Source organism: Panthera pardus, unplaced genomic scaffold (assembly GCF_024362965.1).
Source record: "Panthera pardus isolate Hobbes unplaced genomic scaffold, ASM2436296v1 HiC_scaffold_11, whole genome shotgun sequence".
Classification (NCBI taxonomy): Eukaryota; Metazoa; Chordata; class Mammalia; order Carnivora; family Felidae; genus Panthera; species Panthera pardus.
In genome coordinates, this window is record NW_026526666.1 from 101,698,413 (window position 1) to 101,723,877 (window position 25,465).

The 25,465-nt window shown below is 48.0% G+C and overlaps 1 protein-coding gene and 1 non-coding gene across 9 annotated transcripts in view; both read right to left on the reverse strand.

The window, feature by feature from the left end:
* The window catches only part of CAMTA1 (calmodulin binding transcription activator 1), an 851,930-nt gene that overhangs the window by 418,054 nt on the left and 408,411 nt on the right, over positions 1–25,465 (reverse strand). For all 8 annotated transcript variants that reach the window (XM_053899033.1, XM_053899032.1, XM_053899029.1 and 5 more), the window contains exon 6: positions 11,654–11,789. In XM_053899033.1, coding sequence (XP_053755008.1) covers positions 11,654–11,789 — 136 coding nt within the window. The remainder of the gene's footprint in view (positions 1–11,653; positions 11,790–25,465) is intronic.
* LOC128775951 (U6 spliceosomal RNA) lies at positions 18,081–18,187 on the reverse strand. Its single transcript, XR_008420929.1, has one exon. It is a non-coding gene; the product is annotated as a U6 spliceosomal RNA (small nuclear RNA).

A 25,465-nucleotide genomic window follows, 5' to 3' on the forward strand; every position in this document is an offset into this window, starting at 1 on the left:
TTTAGCCACCTGTCCAATGTTTTGGAAAGAGAAAGAAGTCAGGGAGTATTTTGCAACTCAAGCTACCAGACAACGCTGATACCTTCAAAATGTCACCATGAGGCACGCAGATTTGTCATTCTCATTAGATGTCCCCCAGGAGCTCTGCCTGCCCTCTGTCCCGAGGTGACAGGACAGCCACACCTGCTAAGTTTCCCGGGCTCTGTGTCCCCTGAGAATGGGCACAGCTCCAGGGTGTTCCCATCCGCTGTCCTCGGTACAGACGCAACTCACCAGACGGGCTTTGCCGCACGAATGGGTTCAGGGCAGCAGCCTAGATCCTACACGGGCTGACCACACTTCCATCAGACTTCTGAGATATCCCAGTCACTCGTCGTTTCCTCTGAAACTTCAACAAATCTTTCAGGACATTTCAAGCAAAAGGGACACTCTCCTGGTCTCCACCAGCATCTCAGTTGCTGAAATGCATCAACCTCAGCAGAGCTTTGTAAGAGCATGAAAAACTAGAAATCGGAGGATGAAGACACAGAGACTGAAGGACTCTGGACACTAGACAGTAACCGAGGAGTAGGAGCTGGTCAGCCATGAGTACAGGATATTAGGAGCCAAAGGGAGGGAAAAACCACAGCCACTTGCTCAGAATTTATGTTTCCATAAGTGAAACATTAGGATTCTCGTATGGAGAAGAAATTATTGATACGTGTGCTCCCTTAAGGAGGGCTTCTCGAGAGGCCCATTCCAGATTTAATAATAGTCCGCATTCTTCCCCCGAAATGGCAAACGCAGTCCTTGATTTCCTTATCACTGCCGCAGATACATGAATCATTAAGCTGCAAACCAGCAGAGGTTCAGTTTATCACACGCCACCTAGAATATTTAATAAAATAAATTCTAAATAATCAATTCGTGAAGAGTCAACATCTCTTACACTTTTGTAATAAATGTCTACCTCTCGCATCCATCATAAAACTGTACATAAATTGTGGCAGCAAAGATGAAAGAGAAAGTGCCCAGGTTTCTCGTGCTGTCATGTAAATACTTAAACACGGACGAATAACATCTGTACCCTCCCTACGGCCTCTATTCTAGGGGGACGTTGTCACATCAAACACGGCCAGGCTACTTTCAAAGCACTTCAGGCCTGAAGATGCATGGGGTTCAGCCTTTCCCTCCTGCCATGAAAGCCTGATCCTTTGACCCACCCGGTCACACCAAGGTCATATTCCTTTGGCTCGGCTGTCCCTGAACAGATCCCTGGAGCTCAGAGTGCATCCTGGGGACCTGCTCTGCCCTCTCCACAGCACTATGGAGCAATGTCCTCGGCTTGTGGGAGAAACGGGACCCAACTGCCCTTGCAAGGACGTCTCCTAGCTTCTTCAGACTGAGAACAAATAAACCCATGCCACATGGACACGTTACCACTACAAAGAAAGAGAAGGAAGACATCCTAACTCCACCGGAACAGCGTTGTGATGAACAACACTGTCTGATGTGACAGTGTGTCATGAACAGAAGTGCTAATTCCTGGGGCACCTGGGTGGCTCAGTCAGTTGAGCGTCCAACTCTAGATTTTGGCTCAGGTCATGATCCCGAGGGTCAGGGGAGCAAACCCTGCATAGAGCCCAGTGCTGAGCATGGAGCCTGCTTAAGAATCTCTCCCTCTCCCTCTGCCCTTCTCCCCTGCTCATGCTACCTTTCTCTCTCTCTAAAATAAAAAAAGAGAAAATTTTAAGTGTTGATTCCTTACAGAATTATAAGCCGAGCCTGAACGCTGTCAGGCTGCAAACGTAAGTCTAAAAACACGGCAGTGCTCTCGTGTGAGAGGCAAGTCCCTAATCATCCCCCATCAATCTCTCACTGGTTCCCATTGCACCCTGATGCTTCTAGAACCTGCTGCCATAATTGAGAACAGGAATCGACCAGTCCAAATCCGGCCCTCAGTCTATTTTTGTAAATAAAGTTTTACTGGAACACAGTCACATCCGTTCTTTAACTATTGTCTACGGTTGCTTTCATACTGCAGCAGTGTGACAAGACATCTGGCCAGCAAAATTGAAACTATTTACTGTCTGACCCTTCGTGGAAGTCCATCACCTTATCCATTCACTCAAAAAATGTTTATTGGGCACCAAATATGCACCAGGTACCATGCCAAGTGCTGGGCTCGGCAGGGGACGAAAGTGCCCTGCTGGGTGGAGACAAACAAAGCAGGAACAGGGCTCGTCCACCCGGGGAAGAGGGCGAGGGAGCCGCTCAGTCAGCACCCGGGGGCGAGCTCCACTGTCGGAGAGAAACCCGCTCTTCTCTCTCCTTCACGGCCAAGGGCAGAATAAAGAGTGGTAGGCTCAAACCGTCTGATCAGAGATTTCACCTACAAGTTTTCAAAAGGTGCTGGGAGTCAAGTAATAAATTACCAGACCAACTTGTGAAATTTTCCTTTGGATATTTTTCTTAACATAAGATTAAAAAACACAACACCCACGAGCCTACGGCTGAGTGACCAAGGGAAGAAAAGAGAATGGCGAGGGTCAATCCCTTCCAGTGCCTACCATACTTTTAGTATCTTCCTAAAAGGCGGGTCTTGATTCAGGAGATCGGGTTGGGTTCTGAGAGTGTGCCGTCCTCGTGAGCTCCCAGGTGAGGTTGACCGGGCTGACCAGTGGGCCACACTGCAGGTAGCAAGTGGCAACATGGCTGTGTACGTGCCCGCGTGGCCCCCGGGTTTTGCATGAGTGAGATACGAATGTACAGGCACGTCCTGAAGAGCAGAAAGCATTACAAGGTGTTGGAATTCAGAAGCGCTAAGAGGAAATGGAAGGTCACTCCACCTGTCCTGGAGGAAAACTAGAGCCAGAAAGGTGCTTTCAGGAAATCACCAGCTTTCCATCTATGGTGTGGGTTTGCATCCAGGAAGGGCAGGCAGAGGGCGGCTTAGCAGCCAGAACCCCAACGCGTGTGCAGAAGAAACAAGGAGACCGGAGCCAGCCCACCGCCAAAGTGGTCTCTGCCCTAGTGCTGTGGGAAGAGCTGTTCCCTTCTTGCCTTTATGCACCGACGCCTTCCTCTGCCATTCCTACTGGGTGTGCAGAAGCCCTCCGTCACGCCTCTGTCTTCCCCGTGATTTTTGCGGGTCTGTGGGAAACAGACACAGAAACTTGGGCCTCATTAGTTTGCAAATCATACGCCTTCCCCGTGTCAGTGACTAACCTGTGTCAACTACAGGGGTCAGGCGTGACTGTCCTAGGATGGGCTGGAGATTCGTGCCCTCTGAGCATGGAGAGCACCACACGGAGAGAGGCCACAGCTGCAGATGACAGGAGTAAATTTCCCCAGCAATGTCAGGGCATTGAAAGATGTGGAGAAGATCAATAATTTACTATTCGGTCAAGTGAAGGCCAGAGATATTCTTTACCCAACCCAAGCAGCTGTATCTGGTCATTTACCGAGGTGGGTGGAATATATATCACGTTCTTAAAAGGCATCCCCAGCTTCTGGATGAGGCCGTAAATTATGCTTACAAAAATCAAGGTTATGTGTCTTGAGTAACATCTAACTCTGTGCCTGCTGTATGTTGGGGCCCAAATAGAAAGGCCCTGGGGTGAATTTTGACAGTGGTGTTCAAGAGTTTCCATTGTAATTGAATATGCTAAAATTCCCATTCATGTCCTTGTGGGCTAATCTGCAATCATGTTAAGGGACTGTTATGATAATAATTAAGTACAAGTTCAGCATACCAAGTTGATGCCTTGCTGCTCTACCTTCGACAGGGAGTTTCTAGCTCAATAAGGCTCAAATCAAGTTTAAAAAAGGAAATTGCAAAATATTTTACAGACTGTAATCTACCAGAGACGTGAGGAAGGCAGAAACTACAAACCCATTTCCTTCAACATCTTCCTGGCACCTCTTCACCACTGCCAGGGTCCTGCTTCCTTGGGGGAGCAGCCTCGAAGGGCAAGGCCTGGGCTGCCAGCAGTCCAAGTGGCCCCCCAGAGTCTTTTTTCAGAGAGAATAAGAGGGTCCCCGGGCCCGGCGGCCCTTGGGTTTGCTGTCACACTGCCAGGAGTGCCGTCTCTTCTCAGCGGTGGCCAGCGTCCTTCCTGGTTTTTATGGTTCCTGCATCGATTATGTGTCTGGAGATAAACCAACTCACTTCCTCAAGTCCTCAACGAGACCAATACCCAAGCAGCCAAATCTCTGTCTGCAAAGTCTCCAAGGAAACTGCTCCGATGGTCAGAGGGTGGCCAGATAAAATACGGGATACTCAGCCCAATATGCGTTTCAGACAAGCAGCAAATAAGACCTCAGCATAAGTATGTCCCAGATAATTACACGGGCCATACTTGTACCGAAAAGTTATGTATTGCTTATCTGACATTCAAAGTTCACAGGACATTATGTGCACGTGTGTGTGTGTGTGTGTGTGTGTGTGTGTGTGTGTGTGTACCTACATGGGAGTGCACTAAATCTGGCAACCCTGCATAGGGAGAGTGAACACACGGACCCCTCGTGCCAAAGTCAATGTGTCCTGGAAGCTTGAGAGCTGTAGCTTCGGGATGGATAGAAACTGGCAATTCATAGTGGGATGGATAAACACAACTTGTTGTCTCTCAGTTAAGGTTGACATGGGGATAGAAAAAGCTCCTACAGGACCTGGGTGAAATGAGAGCCAAGGAGTGACAACAGGCCCTGTAGGCATTCAGAGTGTTGGAGGACGAACTCGCACCCACTGAAGTGGATGGCAAAAGGCCCCCACGTCTTCTTCCTGAAGTCCCCGGGGACCCGAGGGCGCCAGGTTCCTAGGCTTGGGGAACAGTCAGGGAGGGGCTCTTGGTCTTTTGACTCTCTGGGGTTATAAAGAAGGGAGGCCCAGGGATTGGAAGGGGACCACCACTTGTACCGAAAGACCTTCCTCATCCCCCCATCTCAATTGAGACTCGTGCGTGGGTGCCCCGTGCTGCATCTTGAAGCCCGTGCTCCTAGACCTCCCTGGTCTAAGCACACATCTCCGGAGTATCGGGTGTTCTGAGAGCCGATGTGGTATGGCGATGAGGAAACTGGGGATTTGCAATCAGATAGACCCAGGGTAGTGTGTTGACTCTGTTACAGACGAGCTGGGCATCCTTAGATATATTTCTTAATCTTCTAAAAATTAAGTACATCTTCTGCAAGAATGAGGAAAATGGCATGGCCTGCTAAATAGGAATGTTGCCAAGTCATTGGACAAGATGGTACCCATAAAGCGATGGGGACAGGAACAGGTATTCAGTAGGTGTTCAATGAATGATGCCATAGCTGTCATTGCTGTTGTTAACTGCCTTTGGTCAGGGAAGGCAGAGCCTTAAGAAAAAGAAACAAAACCGCCACCGTGGCCAGGCCTCCATGAGCTCAGCAGAAGGTGAACAGAGGCTATTGCCATTTCAAAGCGTAGCTAGTTTAATGTTATTTATTAGTTAAAATTTAATTATACGAGTTGGGTAGGGACATGTCACCAGGGATGCTAAGTAATTAGAAATTAAAGAAAGACTATGGATTTGAGTTCCTGAATTGATTCTACCAAAACACATCCAGGTAACAGGAAATTGAGTTTTAACGTGCAAGCATGCCAGCAGAACGCTGCACAAAAACTCAGATGATTAAAAGTCAGAAGAGAGCTCGGGGAGATCCTCCAAGGTGCCGCCGGACAGGCTGGCTCGCTCCACTGGAGGCATCATGAGACCAGGACACCTCAACCACCAGTGCCGGACACAAGAGAGGGGGTGGCGGGTTTGGAAATCGAAGAGCCGAGGGCGAGTCCCCATGGGGATAAACACACCCGACTCACAGGACTGAACCACGGGGTTGGGTGGGGCTCAGATGAGGAGACACCCATGAAAGGAACTGCTCGTGCAGCATATCCACCACTCATGGCATGACCCTCTGGGTGGCCGGTGCAGACCCTGTCCTCGGAAGGGAAACAAGCCCATTCCAACCCTCCAAAGCCTCTGTGGTTACCGGTTACCACATCTCACTGAAATGACCTGATACGTGTTTCTGTAAGTTTCTCAAGTACGATGCTGTGTCCTACCTGCCTCTCCCTATTCTGCCCTTAAGAGGCCATCGAGTTCCTGGATACCAGATACAGACCTTCTCGCATCTAGAAGATACTGGATACTTAATACGTGTTTATCGAACCGGACAGGGCTAGTGGAAAGTCAGAGAGAACGCTTCCTGAAGGAAGGTACAGAAATTAAAGGGAGGGAATGACTACTGCCGACTGGGGGAGGCCAGGGAAGACGCTCCTGGAAGTTTCCGAAGTTACAAGGCTACCACGACCTCAACGTCGATGTGGGAGAACGTGGGTTCTGAGCCAGGAACGCCGCACCGTACAGACTGGCGGGCGCATGGCGAGTCTGGGGGGGAGCGGAATGAGGCAGCACGTCCACGCACCAGAGCCACACGATCATCCACGAAAAGCAAGAAGCATTGATTCTATTCAAAAACACAAGGCGGCAACACACCGACTCGCCTGGCCCCCTGAGAGCTTCAGCTGCTCGGCCGTTTCATGAGCCAGCTGACCTCCTCCTTGTCTCTGCGCTGCTGCTTTCCAAACTTGATCTGGGCTCCATACATGTTTGCGGCTGGCTATTTTAAATATACTCCATCGGCTGCAAGCGAGATATCTATTTATCTTAAGGCTGCCAGCAGGGCTGGAACGATCTGGCATCGCCATGAGGCAGCCCGTTATCTCATGCCCTGTTAATTCCTAATGCGGTAACTACAATATCATTCCTACTTCTGAAAGAGGTGCTTTTTTTTTTTTTCTTTTTAATATGTGGCCTAAGTGTCCAAATAAAGAACATCACTTCTAATGAGGCTGAGTCCAAAAACATAACCTTGTTACCGCCTCTGCTGCGCTCACAACAGGCTTCCGGCTTCCAGGCAGTTCGTCGGGAAGTCAAAGCAACTCTTCCTTCTTGGACATGGTACAAACGTGTCAGCAAAACTAAACTTTCTGTTCGCTGCCGAAAATTCCAATCAGAGGGGATGACTGACATTTCTGCCAGGCAGATGGTCCAGGCCGGGGGTTCCTGTCCACCACAGCACCGGCTCAGTGGGGAAGGATGCCTTTGTCCATGCTACCCACAGTTGAGCCAACGGCCTCTGTGCAGTGCCACCCACTGGTTCCAAAGGCAGGACGTCTGTGGCGAGGCGTGCCTCGTGATCAGAGCAGAGAAGGCCTGGTCTCCGGGAGGCGAACATCTGGTCTGCACAGGGCTGGGAGAGATTCTGACATGTCGCAATTCTGGCCACCTGTTGCTTTAAATCACATTAGCTATTTTTCAACAGACCCTGTCACTGCCCCTTGCTATGTCCCACCCCAACCTGTTACTATCTAGCTCCCACCAGTGCCTCGTGCCCCATGTTTATGTCTCCTTTTTACAACCAAGTCTGCCTCAGGTGCCCTTCCCGTAGGTTCCACACAAGGAACCCCACCACACTCCTGGTGACCTGGTGTTAGAGTAGCACACTTGATTTTGTGTCCTGCCGTGAGATAGGGAATGTTCATGTTCACGTCACTGCATCTTCAGTACCTGTCACAATGGGGGAGAAAGCACCGGACAGCTGGCTGACAGATGGACTGTCTGTGCTGACTTGATCTGAAAAAAACACAAATCCCCCCAGGAATGCCCAGGAGCAACTGATGTCCGGGCAAGCACTTTTGCCACAGAACCAGGGGAACCTTGGCTCAAGTCCCACCTCCACACTGATTTGTGGCAGGATACGAGGAGGGAGCAACTCTGTCTGAGGCTCAATTTTTTCATCTATGATATGGGGATAATAATACGTACTTTAGACAGATGTTTCGATGGGGGTTGAATGAGATAGTGTAGCTGGTGTGTACGGAGGAGATTCATAAGCCAGCGGCCATTGCTACACTAAGCGTGTGTGGCTCCTGTCTGTTGTGGAACCCTAGCAGCTAAGGAGTCGGGGGGTAGACAGCCAAGCGCTGGCCTGGGTTCTGTACCCGCACTCTCAGGAGAGAGGTGTGAACACCAGGCAGAAGACAGCACCATAAGCTTCTGGGACCAGAGGACAGCTCTGGGATCTTGAAAAGTACGTGTACTCTTCCAGTTTGGCCCAAAGACCCCACCCACCTCACCTAACCCGGGGTGTGGCAATACTGGAGGCAGGGGACAGGTCAGATCTTCCCCTCTGCTCTCAGGGAGTCTCCTACCCCCACAGCTCCCACCCTCATCAAGGCTCCAGATAAGCAGGCACGAATGTCCCTGGGGTGCAGAGCCAACCTCAGGCCTGCTAAGATTTCATCTCCTGAAACGCTGACATCACATCACAACCACCTTCTTTTTCCTCCCTGCCAACCTTTGTCGTCCCTGGAAACCTTATCGAGCTGGCTTCTCCGTGGCTTACAGACAAGACAACTAATCGTGGACTTAACAGCTCGTCAGCTTCAAAAGCGGCTGCCCCCATCCTGTGCCTGGCTGAGAAAATCAATGAGCTTTTGAGTTGCCGTGTGTTCCTAGGGCCCCAGCCTCCGAGAACAAAAGAAGCCGGACTGCTGAGCGGTTCCGTGGACAGGGCTGGCAGTTTTCCTGGCCTGAGGGAAGGCTTACAGCAAGTGATATGTTAAACGGTAGATCCAAATATCTTTATCATGCCCTTGAACTGAGGAAACCAGCTGAGGTGGTAGAAAATCACAGCTCCAAGATCCGTGAGATGCAAAGCTTCATGTGTGTCGCATGGCAATTCCCTGGCTGGAAAGGACCACCTGCCCACTGTTCCCACATGACCTCTGGGCTTCCTGGCCATTGGTCCAGACCAGAGCAAATGCAGGAAATGTGCAGTGAGGTGAGGGCAGCCCTTGCCAAAGAGGTCTTTCTCTGGGGCTGTTTGAAAACCATGCCCTGTGGTAGACAATCCATCACGAAGGACACCTGCTCGCATGAGAATGTGCTCATCCCCACAAACAATTAAGACAGACTCCATTCAGACTGAACAGGGCACTGTCTTTCATCCATCTGTGTACAGGGGGGGCACAGAAGAGATGGGAATTCTCAGTGCTGCTGGGCATGTAATTGGCACAGCCACTTGGGAGCAATTTCACAGTGTCCAGTAAAATGAAAGACACTAAGGCCTCACACCCACCAATTCCGGCAGGCCTGGGCTGCACACGTGTATAAGCAGACCTGTATGAACATGTCTCCTGAAAGCACTGTGATGCTGAAAAGCTGGACAGAGTCTAAAAAGGCACTGACTAGGGCGTGGCTCGAATGCTCCTGCAGTGGAAAACTATAGAGCAGTTAAAAGGGATGAGGGGTAAGTGTCAACAGAGACAGAGCTCAGACCACCACGCTAAGTGAAAAGGGGGAGTCCAGATAGACTATGTAAGTAACGCACACAGTCCTACCCAACTTCAAGAGCTTGGCTGATCGTCCACCTCACTGGGAAGCCTCTCTGGTCATCCCAGTCCATTTGGGATCCTCTGGACACTTGTCCTAAAGGCTCGGGCTTCTGTTCTTCTCAGCCGCCAGTGACTTTCAGGTAGGTCCGCCTCTTTAATTTGACCATGAGTCTCTGAGGCAGAAAACATGGCTTCTGTTTTCCCTGTGGACACTACAGGGCCCTGCACAGAGTAGGGCCGCAGTCAGTGCTCAGTGACTGACTCGATGGGACAACCTGCGAGCTGAGTGGAAGAGGCCACCACACCACGTGCCTGCCTGGGGTGGCCTCACTCTCCAAGAGCCGGAGAGCACACACCTCGCGTTGCTGACCAAGGGTCTCTAAGCCCGTCTCCCATCCCCACTCCCCACCGCCACTGATGCTCGGCAGGTTTCGGAGACCCCTCGTTGTCTGGCCCGTTCCCTGCCCTTGCGTCCCGAGGGTCTCGATCTCCCCCATACAGGTGTCTGCACCCGTGAGCCACAAAGAACTCCAAACACAAATATGGTCTACAAATAACCACCAATCATTCTGACTCCATCCAGCGACAATTCTAATTTAGAACATGGGAAGAAAATGAGCACTGTGGATTTTTGTTTTGTTTTGTTTTGTTTTGCCCCAGGCTTTTGAGCTGCCGCTGAGGAAGAATTCCACCCCACTGCTACTTACAACCCAAAGTTCCTGATTTACGTGTTATTGAAGACGAACTGTGCCAGAGAGCTGCAGGCCCAGGGGCCGTCTGCTGCAGCGCTGGTGTGAGTTCCCACAGACCCTGGTAGTCCCGGGAAGAGTCCTGTGCCAGTCGCAACCACGCTTCTCACTTTCTGCCCACCCAGCCCAGCCCCCGTGCCCTCGGGCCCCTCGAGGGCTGATCTGCTGGCCCCATCACCAATCGGTCCTAGACCGGGGTCCATAGGAGTGCATTCAGGGCGATCCGCATTTTAATGTCTCGTGAGTTGATTAAGCCACACTGTGCAAACACTGAACACAGGAGAACATAGGAAAAGTGGGATTTCTCATATTGGGGCTTTTCTTTGCTCATCATCATAAAGCATTGTTATTGGGTGTTTAAAAAAAACAACCACAAAAACATAAAACAGAAGTTATCTCTCTCTGTGGGGTAATATAATAAAAGCCACTGGATGCTATTTTTAACAGCCATAAAAGCGCATGATTAATACAGGAAAAGTCATAATGATAAAGTGTGTCACGAAGAATGTCGGCCTGGAGTGTGAGCCGTTGAACTCAAGAGGGCTTATCGTCCAGGTGATCAATCCTGGCATGCTAGGGGACCCAACACACCAGCGGACTCCAGGATCTCTCTCTTTGACCCGCGCGAATTGCCGGGTGGATCACAAGCTACCTTCTCGGCTCCTGACCCAAGACAGCACCATCCTCGCGGGAAGATCTTTTACGAGGATCAAGCAATGCAACGAAGTGTGTGCTCGCTAACTAGCAGCCACGAATGTACCACGATTCGTACCCTCTCCCTCTACCGCTGTGACACACGGCTTAGGCCTTCCAACAATGAAAGGTCCCCAGGAGAAAGTGTCCATGGCCACCCGAGAGTCAGAGCCTGTGGTCTCAGAACAATAGCAAAACCACCACACTGCACCTTGCCTTCCCCCAGGATCCAAACCGAAGGGTGCACAGATCCCAAGATGTGCCCAGCAGTGCCCACCTCCACCCCAGCCACAAGAACCCCAACTGTTCATCTTTAACACCTCCGAGCTCTCTGAGGTTGAAATGCCCAGAAGGAAATGGAAGAGGCTGCCAGCAGAGGGAGTAAAGCCAGGCTCTGGTCGGAGATCACCAGATCCCAAGGGACCCACTCAGCAAAGGCAGGTCCAGGCCACCTGGATGGGGAGACACTTTACGTGGCTCCTTCTTCCCTCACACCTGCACACTCTCAATGCACCTGCAGCCTTCTCCGTGATAGATACAACACAGGGTTCTGCAGGAACCTTGCAAATCCCAGTCTATGCACCAAGGACTCCCAAGAAACAGGACTGCTTTAGTTAAATCTGGCTTTACGGAAAACTTGAACGGAGGCTATTGGGTAAGAAGGAAGAAAAAAAAAACCAGCAAACGGGGGCTTGGCAAACAGAAATGCTTTCGACAGAGGTGACTGGCAGCAAATTACTCCAAAGCGATCCCGTGTCATTGCAGCCCAGAAACAACATTTGTGGAACAAGAGAGCCTTTCTGCCCTTTACCTCCACTCCCTGGACCTTGAGTTTCATGTGGTCCTCTCTGGTCGTTTTCCCGTCTTTCCTCTTTTTCCAGCAATACCCATCCTTCCTGTATTTCACCTTCTTCCTGTTGTAGAGGATCATTGAGCCATTCTGTGGTCTGGAAACAACAAATGGTTAAGTTACCAAGAGAACCAAGCAGAAGAAAAATTTATGAAGAAAGATATCGTGGACCAGGAAAAGTCTCTACAGAAAAGCAATATTCCACATTTGCCGGAACATAATTTTTCACCTTTTATTGCAGCTCCCTGGATTAACCATGTTTTATGGCCAGCCAAAATTTGCTTGTGGATTTGGTACCTAATGAATTAAATGTGTCAATGATAGGCTTAAAAAACATCCCCTTAGTAATATCCACCATCTAATCAAGATATACGATGTGGGGGCCTGAGCTCTGTGCTGAAAAGTAGAAAAACAGCAAGAGAAAGCAAAAAGAGCCGGGGGGGTTGTGGCAGACTGCAATATCTTATCTCTTGTAGAAAGATTTTCTACACATCTTTTAATCCATCACCCAGCATTAGGAAATAAATAAGTTTAACGCAGACGCTAGATGACTATGTTAAGAACAGACCAATGGAAGAACTAGTCGCCCAGGCCAAACGCTCTTGATTCATTGCGCGCGTTTAGATCACTGCAAGATTCAGAGGAACATCTATAGCGCTTCTTCTCAAGCCAGCTAAGTACCTGATTCTTTCACATTTGGGCTTCGGCTGTCAGAAGGCTCAGCTCTGTCAGGTAAATTTGTCTATTTGGTCCACGACCACCGTACCTTAGGAAAATCGTTGGCTTCCCGCTCGCTAAACGCTGAGAGGGGATGGCCACTCTTGTGCCATTCCAAAAGAACAAACAGAAAAGAAGCGTGAATTGTCCTAAAAGAAGTCACACACCAACCGAAGAGAGCAGAGGATGTTCACGCGCACCTCTGCAGCTACAGAGGGCACACACTTTGGTTTGGAAACGCCAAGGAGAGAAACAACTAAATTCCTCTGGCAGCATGTGCTGTGGCAAGCCGCTTCCAGAGTGAAGCAGCAGCAGGTGTGGGAGATTCAACCTTCAAGGAAGACTGAGGTTCCCCCCAAAAGAAAAGAGTACATCACTCGCTCCCCATGGCCATGCTACCCCTGGCTGAGACCTTAGCACAGGGAGGTCACAAATGAGTCTATGTGTCCAGCAGACCAGCACAGGCACATCTCACTCCTAGCCTTGGCGTGAGAGCTCCTTACACATACAAGGCAAAGGAGGTGGTTTCTTCCAATGCAAGTGGGCGTCTGTGTCTTTGCGACAGTGGTTCCTCGTGGCCTAGGGCAGGAGCCTGTATCCCAGTCTTTCCTTCCTCCTCCCCCAACAAGGAGCCATTTCACAGTCAGGCACAGAACACTGGCTAGTGACGTCTTACTACATTGTCTGGGGCAGGGGGTGGGAGTCACGCCAGGGTGACAGAGGCTAACTGTAGTTCCCACCCAGACGGGCTGTGTCATTCAGCAGCGAGCTGACTGAACAGCAATTCCATTGGAAATTATAGACTTTCAACAGCGACTCCCAACACTTCATTGTTTGCTGATCATGGTGCAATTGGTTTATGTCAGTGCTGGTTTCCTCCCTGAGTGTGGCCGACTAAAACAATTGGGAAATAGCTTCACAGGCTTGTCACAATGCTGTCACCTGACCGTTTGTCTCGCACTTACGAGTCCGCACTGAAAACCTTACAGTATTCATCCATTTCTAGATAGCAGGGAGGCTGGAATATGGGGCCACCTGGGCCTGCCTCTCTCCACTCCGGCCCTGCTCATCGTACCCAAACCATTGGAAGGGCCCCAAAGTCCAACTACTATGCTCAGGGCCAGTGCCTCGGGAATAAGTGAAGGAACACATCTGATCAAATAGATGGTTCTGCATTTGTCCCACCCCCTCCACGCAGGAATGAAGACATCCACGGGAGCGTGCAAGGAACCCCATCTGCTGAGGAAGACACAACATTAATCCAGTCCAGCTTCTCGTGAGCCAAGACAGCTACACGCAGAGCTGCTCCACAGCCCCACTCTTTCTAAACATGATCGGCAAACCTCAGCAGAGCGTTCAGGCCAACTGTCCTCAGATCGTGACTGGTACGACCCAAAGAGAGTGAACGTCCCAGAATACTGTCACGTCCACAGTCAGAACCACAACTGTTCCCACCTTAGGAAACCCATCTTCCCCTGGTGACCTGCCCTTTGCATTCTGAGAATGTGAGAATGGCCCTGTCATCCGACACTTTGAGCTGGACATAATCCCGCAGGGAGCCCAAGTGGCCAACTTAAATGGCCTTAATAAATGGAGTCGTCATTTTAACTTGCAATAATGAGCAACCTAATGGTGTTTAATCCAGCACTCTGATTGTATTAGAACTTGCTTCTGCTCTGTGTGATGGGGGTAGGTCCCTCCCTCCATAGTTCTCGGGTCCTAAGAATGGCAAAGAGAAAAACAGACCGCAGAGGGGCCCCACAACGTGAAGAAAATGAGGCTGAGCTGCCAACCCAGAATATAATCAAGAACAAGTCGGAGCTGGTGGGAAGGGGTCCAGGGAAGGAGGGATGGGTGGACTAGGCCCCACAAGAGGGGTCCAGCCAGGGGAGGGCTTTACTACATCTCACAGCAGCATAAACGCAGCACCCCCCTGAGAAGAGCAGGGAAATGGAAATGGAGCTGAGGACACACAGCAGTGGCAACAGAGAGTCAGGTAAGAGGGACGGAAGTCCTTCCACTTAACGATCCCACCAAGTCCCAATCAGTGTCTGGTGTGGGAGGAGCAGGCCACGTGTGTGTCTGCACCTGTGTCTACACCTGTGTCTCTGTCTGTAGGTCTACACCTGTACCTGCGTCTATGTCTGTCTGCATCTCTATCTACATCTGCAACCACACGTGTGTATCGATGCTGACATCGGCACCTACGTCGACATCCGTAGCTACACCTGTATCTGTGCCTTTATCCAGGCTGTTTGCATTCTCACCACAACATGATGAGGTAAGATCATCACTCCCAACAGATGAGAAAACCAAGGCCTTGTAGCCACAGAGTGTCTGAGCAGGATTCACTCGGACTCAGGGTGACTCCAGTATCTCCCCCAAGTCTACTGGTTTAGCATAGATTGTGGGTGGGGCCAGTCCTGGTTTGCTCCCCTGACTGGGTGATTTAACACCCTGAAAGCACGCCTCACCCAGGGGGTGGGGATTTGATGGGTGAAGTCCTGGCCCCCTCACTCCACAACTGGGATATCTCTGAGGCAATTCCAGGCCTCCTTACCCCACACTCAGGATGACTCTGGGTTTTCTATATGATCTTCTAGAGCCTAAGTGCCAGTTGCCCAGATGGAGACCCGCTGGACAAGAGCCCTCTATTTGTTGTGGGATTTTTTTAATTTTTAAAAAATGTATTTATTTATTTTGAGAGAGAGAGTGACCAAGCAGAAGAGGGGCAGAGAGGGGGCAGAGAGAATCCCAAGCAGGCTCATGCTGTCAGCATACAGCCTGACGTGGGGCTTGAACTCATGAACAGTGAGATCCTGACCTGATCTGAAACCAAGAGTCCAAAGCTTAACCAACTGAGCCACCCAGACGCACCCATGAGCCCTTTATTTGTATTCCTCCCCTTCCTCTCTCACCTTCATGCCCCCTCTGGCGCTTCCCAAGACTGCCTCTCAAATAAGCTGTACTGGAGTCTATCTATCTCAGGGTCCCCTGGGGGAACCTGACTGAAGCTGACCATCTAAGAGATCCTCAGGGAAAAAATCTGAGACCTCCAAGGCAGCAGCCAGAGAAATATCAAGAAAAAACCGTGAGCATTAGGGATGCTTCTAGAGGGAGGCTTCTAGCCAAATAACCTTTTTATCTGAGATACGAATGGCTGGCAAAACCAGTAACACTCATGCAATATGGTGAAAAGATCATGGGATCAATGGAAAAGCTACTGAAAATTACAAAAGTAAACCAGCAAGTATAAAGTTAAGATACATAATCAATAGTTTGTGTGTGTGTGTGTGCAGTCTGTGTGTGTGTGTGATATACACACACTCACACACTGCACACACACACACAAATGAGACAGAAGGAATGATGGGTGACTTCTTCATATATATACTGTATGTCTTACATCATACAGTAAATGCTATCAAGAAAAAAGAAAACTAAATACTTAGGCATAAATTTAATAAGACATTCCCAAAACACAAGGAGAAAAACTATAAAAATCTAAAGGACAAAATAGGTTTCAGTAAATGCAAAAACATAACATGTTCTTGATTAGGAAAAGCAAAAATCATAAAAATGTCAGTCTTCCAAAAATTAATCTATAAACAAAATGTAATGACAACAAGAATCCCATTAGGGTTTTTTTTTTTTCTGGATCTAGAGAATCTTATTACAAAATTTATGAGGAAGGAAAAAACACCAGTGATAGCCAGAAAAACTTTAATGAAGAGAACCAAAGTGTAGAGGTTAGCCCTATAGGTTATTAACACATTCTATAAAACCTCTATATTTAAAGAAGTATGGAATTGACATGTGAATACATAGAAAGACCAAGGGAACAGAAGAGAAAATCCAGAAATATTCCCACTTCCACATGCAAATTAATATACTTTATAATTTTTTTAATGTTTATTTATTATTGAGAGACAGAGAGACACAGAGCATGAGCAGGGGAGGGGCAGAGAGAGAGGGAGACACAGAATCCAAAGCAGGCTCCAGGCTCCAAGCTGTCAGCACAGAGCCCAACGTGGGGCTCGAACACAAAACCGCGAGATCATGACCTGAGTCGAAGTCAGACACTTAATCAACTGAGCCACCCAGGCACCCCGCAAATTAATATGCTCTAAAGGAGACATCACAAATCAGTGGAGGAAGGGGACTGACTTTTTAATAAGTGATACTGGCATATGGAAAAAGATAAAGTTGGATCTATTCCCCACACTGTAGAGCAGAATGAATTCCAAATGGACCTGAGATTTAAATGTTGTAAATAAAATCAGACACTACTATAGGAGAAAACATAGGTGAATTTCTCTATAACCTGAAAGTGGAGAAAACTCCCTAAGCATGATTAAAGACGCAGCAACAACAGGTGAAAGACAGGTACAACAGGGAACATAAACGTAAAACTGGCAGCATGTTCTCCAACGTGGCAGCACCATTTTGCTTTCTGACTAGAAATGAACGAGAGTTCCAACATCACATCCTTTCCAGCATTTGGCATTGTCTCATCTCTTGGATTATGGCCATCCTACTGGGTGTGTGGCAGCGTTTTAATTTGCATCTCCCTAATGATTAATGATATTGAGCATCTTTTCATGTCCTCATTAGCCATTCATATAAGTTCTTTGGTGAAATGTCTATTTGAATCTTTTGCCCATTTTTAATTGAGTTGTGTTCTTCTTTTTGAGTTGTAAGAGCTATTTTGATAAAATCTGGATAGAAGTCTTTTATCAGATAATGGATTTGCAAATGTTTTCTCTTGGCCCATGGCTTTCCTTTTCTTTATGGGTTTCTTTTAAAGAGCAAAAGGTTTTAATTTTGGTAAAGTCCCAATTTATCAATTTTTTTCTTTTATGAATCATGCTTTCAGTATCATATCTAGGATTATTTTTCACCTAACCTGAAGTCACAGAAAACTTTTCTTGTGTTTTCTTCTGAGCTTCACAGTCTTAGCTTTCACATTTAGGTCTACGGTGCATTTTAAGTTAGCTTTTGTGTATGGTGTGAGGTAAGGGCCTAAGTTGATTTTTGGCACATGGATATCCAATTGTCCCAGCACTATTTTTGTTTGTTTGTTTGTTTGTTTGTTTTTGTTGTTGCTTAAAAAAAAGGCTATCCTTTTCCCCATTGAAGTATGCTTGCATGTTTGATTAAAATAAATTGACCATAAACATAAGACTTTATTTCTGGACTTCATATTTTTCTCTGTTTTCTGTCCTTATGCCAATACTATACTGTCTTGATTGCTACAGCTCTGTAGTAAATTCTGAAGTCAGGAACTATATGTCTTCCAACCTTGCCCTTATTTTCCAAAACTATCTTGGCTATTCGAGGTCCTTTGTATTCCTATAAAAACTTCTAAGGTAAGTTTGACAATTTCTGCAATACCAACAACAAGAACAACAATAAAAATGCCTGCTGGGATTTTGATAGAGGTTGCAGTGAGTCTAAAAATATATTTGGAAAGAACTGCCATCTTAACAATATCAAGTCTTCTAATCACTTCCAATCACAGAACATGGAGTGCTTCTCCATTTATATAAATCTTTAATTTCTCTCAATAAGACTTCATAGTACAGGTTTCACACTTTATAAATTAAATTATCTAAGTCCTTTATCCTTTTTGATGCTACTGTAAATGGAACTGTTTAATGTTTTTGTTTGTTTAAATATGGAACGCTTCACGAATTTGTGTGTCATCCTTGCATAGGGGCCATGCTGATCTTCTCTGTATCATTCCAATTTTAGTATATGTGCTGCCAAAGTGAGCACTGGAATTGTTTACTTTAAATTTCATTTTTAGATTGCTCATTTACACATTTCCACTTACATATAGATACACAGTTGATTTTTGTACGCTGATCCTGTATTCTGTGACCTTGATAAATTCATGTATTAGTTCTAGTAAAATTTTTTTGCAGATTATTTAGGATCTTTTACATTTATAATCAAGTCACCTATGAATAGAGTTTTGCTTCCTCCTTTCCATTCTAGATGCCTTTTCTTTTTCTTCCCTTATTGCACTGGCTAGAACCTCCAGTACAATGTTGAATAGAAATGGCGAGAATAAACAACCCTGTGTTGCTCCTCATCTTAGGAGGAAAACAACCAGTTTCACCATGAAGTATGATGTGAGCTGTGTCAAAGATTTTAAATCATATAAAAAGGACACGGGGGGTGGGGGCAGGGGGTCTGGGTGGCTCAGTCAGTTAAGTGTCAGACTCTTGATCTCAGCTCAGGTCTTGATCTCACAGTTGTGAGTTCAAGCCCCCTGTTGGGCTCCACACTAGGTGTGAAGCCTACTTAAAAAAAAAAAAAAAAAAAAGACTTGGGAATCAACTTGAAGAAGCTCCTACTGACCAAAAATGAGCCAATTCAAGCATCAATAAGAATAGCAACTGCTTTGAATTAAAAAACGTTAAATATGTTTAAATCCATGAGTTCATAATGAACCTAAAGCACACAAACAAAAAACTAATTGATCGTTGTTGGAGGAGGCTCCTGACCTAATACATTATTTTGAAAACTGAAGAAGTATAAGGAGGAAGAATCAGGCATTTATCTTACCTTTCCTGTATAAACTGTTCCTTTGAGTTAGCAAATTGCAAAAGAGAGGACTTTCTCTATAAAAGTATTCCCGGCAATAAATGAAGAAGTGAGAGAATTAAAACATCACCATTTTGCAACCCCTAATAATTAATGAATCATCAATTAATGACTGACATCACAAAAGAGAAACAACCAGATAGAATGTGTCCCTGATAGAAGAATACTTTGCTGTAGGGGAAAAAAAATTTTTTTAAAAAGGAATTTAAAATTATTCAGACCTCCTGATCTACCACTTTATAAGGTCCATGGAGGACAGAAGAACATGGTAAAGGGAACCATGGGGATGCTGTCAGCAAAATCCAGACCATGGGAAACCACAGGGCAGATAGATGACCTGGATTCTTCAATGAATTCAGTGAAAAAGAGAGTAAGAGAATGCTAGAGTAGGAATATATAGATTAAAAGAGACAAGAGATGTGTCAACCAGTCACAATCTGTAAAAAACAAACAAACAAAAATACAGCGTTTGTGAAACAACTGGAACAGTGATTGGATGTTTAACGATATCTAGAATTATTAATTTTTAAGTGATAATTGTAGTGCAGGAGTATGTTTTTAAAAAGAGACCTTATATTTTAAAGATATATACTAAAACATTTACTGATGAAATTGTATAGTGTCTACAACATGCTTCATGACAATGTGTGTGGTGGGAGGAGGAAACGTGAATGAAACAAGACTGGCCATGTGTTGACTACAGTTGAAAGTGGATGATAAGTATATAGGAGTTTATTACACTAGCCTGTCTATATTTGTAGATGTTTGAAATTTTCCATTATAGGAAGTTAAAGAAAAAAAAGATGATCACGGGATTTGAAGTGAGCTCTAGGTTACATCTTAAAGCTTGGCTCAACTCCTTATGAGCTGTGTGACCTTGAACAAATTACTTGATCCCTCTGTTGTAGCTGACATAATGTATGAGAGGTGCCCGGCCACCCACCACGTAATATGTGTTCTTCATGACTAATAACAAATGTGGCCCCTTTTTGTAGGGGCCTCTGCCAGGGACAATGATGGAGGGATTTAGGGTGTAATGAAATGGCACGTTGTAGGGTGCGCTAGAAAATTCACCCAGGGGAGAGGCTGTCTGTCTATAAGCACTGAGGCACACACACTCGTCCGCCACTTTAAGGCAAAATACATTTTTCAAATTAGGTACATTGAAGACAATCAGTAAATGAAGATCAGAGGGGGGATATGTTCTTGAGAGGTTTCGTGTGTGGATATTAAAGAGGAATTTATGGAGCCACAGGGGGCTGCAGCCAATGCTAGGTTAATCCTACAAAAGGAATGGTCTAGATACTCTTTCCAGTGCTTGAGTCTAACTTTAGAAATCAGTGTCTCCTAAACAGCTCAGGTCCATGGCCCTCCTCCTAGAACCCTCCCTTCCCCTATCACTAACAGATCACTTCCAGGACCTTGACAGCCACCTGAAATTCCATGCAGACAACTGAGAACCAGCCCGCTACCCCAGCATCCATGGGCTTCCTCAGGTCTCTCGTCAGCCCCTTTCTGGCCTGGCCTAGTGGCAGCTGACTTTGTGCTGTCAGCTCTGTTCTGGCTGACTGTCTACTGTCCCACTGAAGTCATACAATGTGTCCCTGTGGCTTCCCTTGGAGAAGAGAATGGATGATGTCCTCATTCCCAGTAAGACTCCATAAGCAGTGTCTGGATGGCTTCTAAAGAGTGAGCATCTCCAGAGAGTCCCTTTTTGCAGCTAGAACCCAAACCTGGGTAGGTTCCCCCTTTCTCCTCCCCTTCTATTCATTGCCCTTGGTCCCAACCCTCACACCAGGAGGCACAGAGAAGGGCCCAGGTGGAGGGAAATGCAATTCCTGCAGTTCCAATGGCCTCCAAACCTGACCCCAAATGTGAAACGGGCTCCTGTGGCAAGGCACAACGTGTAGTGTCCTAGAGCAGGAATGCTGTTCCTGAGGCCAGTGTGGAATCTCCGTTCCAGTGGGCAGTTAAGAAAAGAGAAACACCACTCTTCACTGCCGCTTACACACGCGTGCCCACAACTTTCCTTCTGATCTTTCCAACCCAGAATGACCTGATTGAAATGCACCATTAGAAGTGTGTGGCCTAGGGGCCCCTGGGTGGCTCAGTCAGTTGAGTATCCAACTTCGGCTCGGGTCATGATCCCACGGTTCATGGGTTCGAGCCCCACGTTGGGCTCTGTGCTGACAGCTCAGAGCCTGGAGCCTGTTTCGGATTCTGTGTCTCCCTCTCTCTCTGTCCCTTCCCCACTCACGCTCTGTCTCCCTCTGTCTCAAAAATAAATAAACATTTTAAAAAATTATTTAAAAAAAAAGTGCATGGCCTAGTTCAAAATGCCCATAATAAGCATGACAACAACTGCTATGACAAGAGCGGCCACCTCTCTGGCATTTTCGAATGTCAGATGCAGGCAAAGCCCTTCCCTCCCACTTCTCATTTTAATCCCACAACAACTGTAGTAGGCGAATACTGTTGTTGTCATCTTACAAATGAGAAGTACACAGAAAAGGGAATTAACTTTCCCAAGGTCACACAGCTGGTAAGGACAGAACCAGTGAACCAGCCCACTGTCCCCCCTTCCTGGCATTTTGCTACAAATCCCTGGCACATGCCCCAGTGTACCCTCTCTCCTTCTCTAGGAGCAACCCAGGGCACTTTCAGAGCCCACGTTTCCTCTCACAGCAGAACATTTCATATAAAGGGAGGATCATTTGAGCCTGATTTAAAATGTTCCTTTAGCCCTTCCTTTTGTTGCAAGGAGAGGAAAGGAATCTGGAAAAGGAATGTCTCCCCTGCTTATCTCCCTTGCACACAGACCCAGCGAGAGTGGTAATTGATGGCTGGAGCACAGCAAGGTTGATAGGATGCCAAACGGAACCCCAAGAAGCCACGGCGACAGCCCAAATCTCACGGACAGGAGCTGCTTTATTAACTTTCAATCTGGTGTTTTCTTCTGACTTGTTTATAGGGTCTGCACGATTTGGGGGACAAGGAGCAGGAAAGCTGGTGGGGAGCACTCCGTGTCCTCCCCTCCTCCGTACCCCCCCCTCCCCAAGCCTGGCCACTGCAAGCCATTTATGGAATGATAGGGAAGAAAGGGCTGTCAGGCCCGGCCCAGGCTGCTATCTGCCAGATATGAAAACCAATTGCTTTTCATAATAAATTCCAGCTGGAGCCATAGAAATAATAGGGACCGGGAGAAGGTAACACCAATTTGCTTTATTTGATTAGCTCCTTCTTGGGCGGTCCAACCCCAGCTTCTTTTCATTAAAATAAGGGCAAATTGAAAAATCGTAAAAGAGGCTTTCTTATCAAGAAACAAACGATTGGGTAGATTCGTGTGCCCAGAAGCCCCCGTCCGCCACGGGGCGTCAGTGCCAGCACCTGCTGGTGCTGTTCTACAGGAGCAGACCCCCAGGGCCTCCGTTTGAGGGTGCTTCTCCGGAATAAAGGCGGAAACAGCACCAGCACTGCCCAGCAGTGAGTACTGGGTGCCACCCGTCTCCCGCAGGCCCCCCTAAACCCGAGGACGGGCCAGGCCAGGGCAACCTCGGGGGATGGGCACCGGACTGTCATGTCCACAGACCAGGACGTCTCTGTGGGAGTCTGAAAGCAGGGTGAGGGACAGCTCAGGCTGCCAGAACTCGGAGGCAGAAGCCAATTCACTAAATGCAGCCTCCTAACCACAGGTTTGTTCGTATCAGCTGAGGCTGGCGGTCACTGAAAAGATACAGCCCATATGACCAGGAATCACTACCCAGCAAGTCTGCAGGGACTCATTAATGGCTCCCTTCCTAGAGCTCCCAGGGCACTGGGCTTGAAATTCCATTATGACATTCAGTGATTTATTCAATTAATATTTATTGAGCAGCTATTACGGGCCAAGCATTGGTGCAAGGCACCGTAGGTGCTGTTGTGAACAGAAGCGTCCAAAGTGCTGCCTGTGTAAGGCCTGCTGTCCGGTCGGGGAGGTAGAAGGAGGCACTTGGGGGCTTCAGAAGACCACGCTCCGGTGGGCGGGACAGAAGGCAACATGCGAGCACGTCCTGTAACAGATGGCTGTGATGTGGGACAGGCCAGCCCGGAGACCTCTCTCCCAGACGTGGCATCTGAACAGAAGCGTAGGCGAAGGCCGGGGCAAAGCCAGGAAGGCTCCCGGGAAAGCGACAGCAGCAAGGTCAGTGGCCTGAGAAGCATACTGGCAGGCAGAGAGTAGGTGGGGGTGCAGGCAGGGGGTGAGGCCCAAGAGCCTGGCAGGCCTGGGTCGAGGGAGCATGGATTTTGCTCTAAGTGGGAATGAAAGACACAAATGAAGCACGTAGTAGGACGGCATCAATGGCAACGAAGAAGGGAGGAGCCTGGACGGTCACACAAGCATGGCACGAGGCATGAGACAACATAAAGTAACTCCATCAACGCAGCCGCAGCAAACAGCGAAGAAACAGCACAGGGCCCACATAGGGAGGCTTCGTCTAGGTTGGGGCAGTTGGCGGGGAGGTGCCCCAAACCCAGCCCCCACCCCCTCTGAGAATTCTGAACTTCACCTTCGCAGGCACGGGAAGCGACGAAAGGGCTCTGAGCAGAGAAGCAGGGTGATCACTTGGCCTTGGTGTGCCAGGCTCACCCGGACCGCCTCTACCTTCTCCACCTGCCACAGCGACATGTAAAGAGTGAACGCTCTGTAAATGCTCCATCAAACGAGTGAGTTAATCAAGGAACTCAGTGGCTAGAACAAAGGAAGTCTTCTCCTTTGTCTTGAAAACACACAGAAAGCACCACTTACATTTCAAGTGTTGGGTCAATGACGAAGCAGAAGATAAAGGGAAGACAGAACATACAGAGTCACCTTTCTTTGGGTTCAACACTGCTGGAAAGAAAGAGAACCTTCCATCCCTGCTACCCGGTGCAGCCCAGGTTGCGGGAGCCTGAGCCCAGTGAAGCAAAAAGACTATCGCTCAAATGCCACCGGCATCTGGGTCATGTTTGACCCCACTGACATCTCATTTGGCTAAAATCCGTGCCCCTAAATAGAGCCTGGCACTTCTACAGACCCTCACTTGTCACATTCCAACACCGATATTTTATTAATAATCCAATGTAAATCTGAGAGAAAATTAATGTGTCACCTCCTAGCAGGAAGGACTAAACATCTCAATGTGACGGTCTGTTAGAGTTGTCATTTATCATTAGCATGCAATTCAAGGCAAGCGTCCCACATTCTGGTGGGAGCGTTCGAGACAATGAATCTCTGGGAATTAGCTTCTGGTCCAATTATTCCTGTTTTTCCCCCCCACCTACCTAGGAGATAAATTCTGTCTCGGTGGGAGGAAAAAAAAAAGAAGAAAAGCAGGAGGAGGGAGTTTGCTCTTCTCCTTCCTGGGTGAAATCAATTTTTCTCAAGGAGACAAGGCAATATTCATTTTGTGAGAAGGGAATAAGGCTGTACGCTAAAGGCCAATAAATGGAGCCGTTCTGATGAAAACTTCCTCAAATCAAATGTAGGGGAACCTCTTAATGGGCTTTGTTCTTCTTTTCCATAATCCATAACTATTAAGAGAAAGATGGGCAGACAGAAGATCCGCCAAGGGGGAGCTGTGTAAACACCAGGCAGGGCCACCTTCCAGGGACATCCAAAGAGGTCACTGTAAACACTGGTCTCTCCTGCTCTCCACACGCTTCCTGGGGCTCCCTCCTGCCAGGGACTGCTGTCAGCTCTCAGGATCCACTGGCAGGCATGTCCTGGTCCTCAGGGAGCTTACAGTCTAGCAAGGGAATCCATCAATAAACAAACTAATAACAGACAAGTGTTCTACAGAAAAGAACCCAAGATAGAAATGCTGTGCATTAAAATAGAATTGTTTTGTCTAGTAACTTTTTTTTTTTAATCTTTGGTGGAAAACATAAAAATGCTCTCTAGAGTAAATCATGTTTCTGGCTCCAAAGCAAACAGAATGGCCGGGGTGAAGGCTGGTTTTTCCTGCCAGTGGGAGCCGGGCAGGAATAACCAGGGAGCCCAGGGCCAGCCCTGCCCAGGCTAACCGCACCGTCCACCACGGGTGCGACCAGGGACCGGGGTCCCAGGTGCCCTGGCTCAGATGCCACAAATGGAACTGAGGAGACCATCCCTACAGGTGCAGGTCAACTTTGGCCGGCAGGCGGGGGTCAAGGGAAACAGCACTGAGACCCAGAGGCCTTCAACGGGCCCTGCTCTGTCTGCGGGGCCAACCACCACGGGGGAGTTGTCTCCTCACAGTGCCGGCCCGAACACACCTTCTGCCAGCACCCTGTGTGTCACCCACTGTGACCCCTGGCAGGCTGAGCTGCCCCTGCTCCTGGAGCCTCCGTGAGGGCGGGGGTCCTGCTGGTCTGTTCGAGCTACAGAAGCAGCTCCTTTCACCCACACAACCCTGTCGGGTAGCTGCCATTAGCTTCCCATTTTGC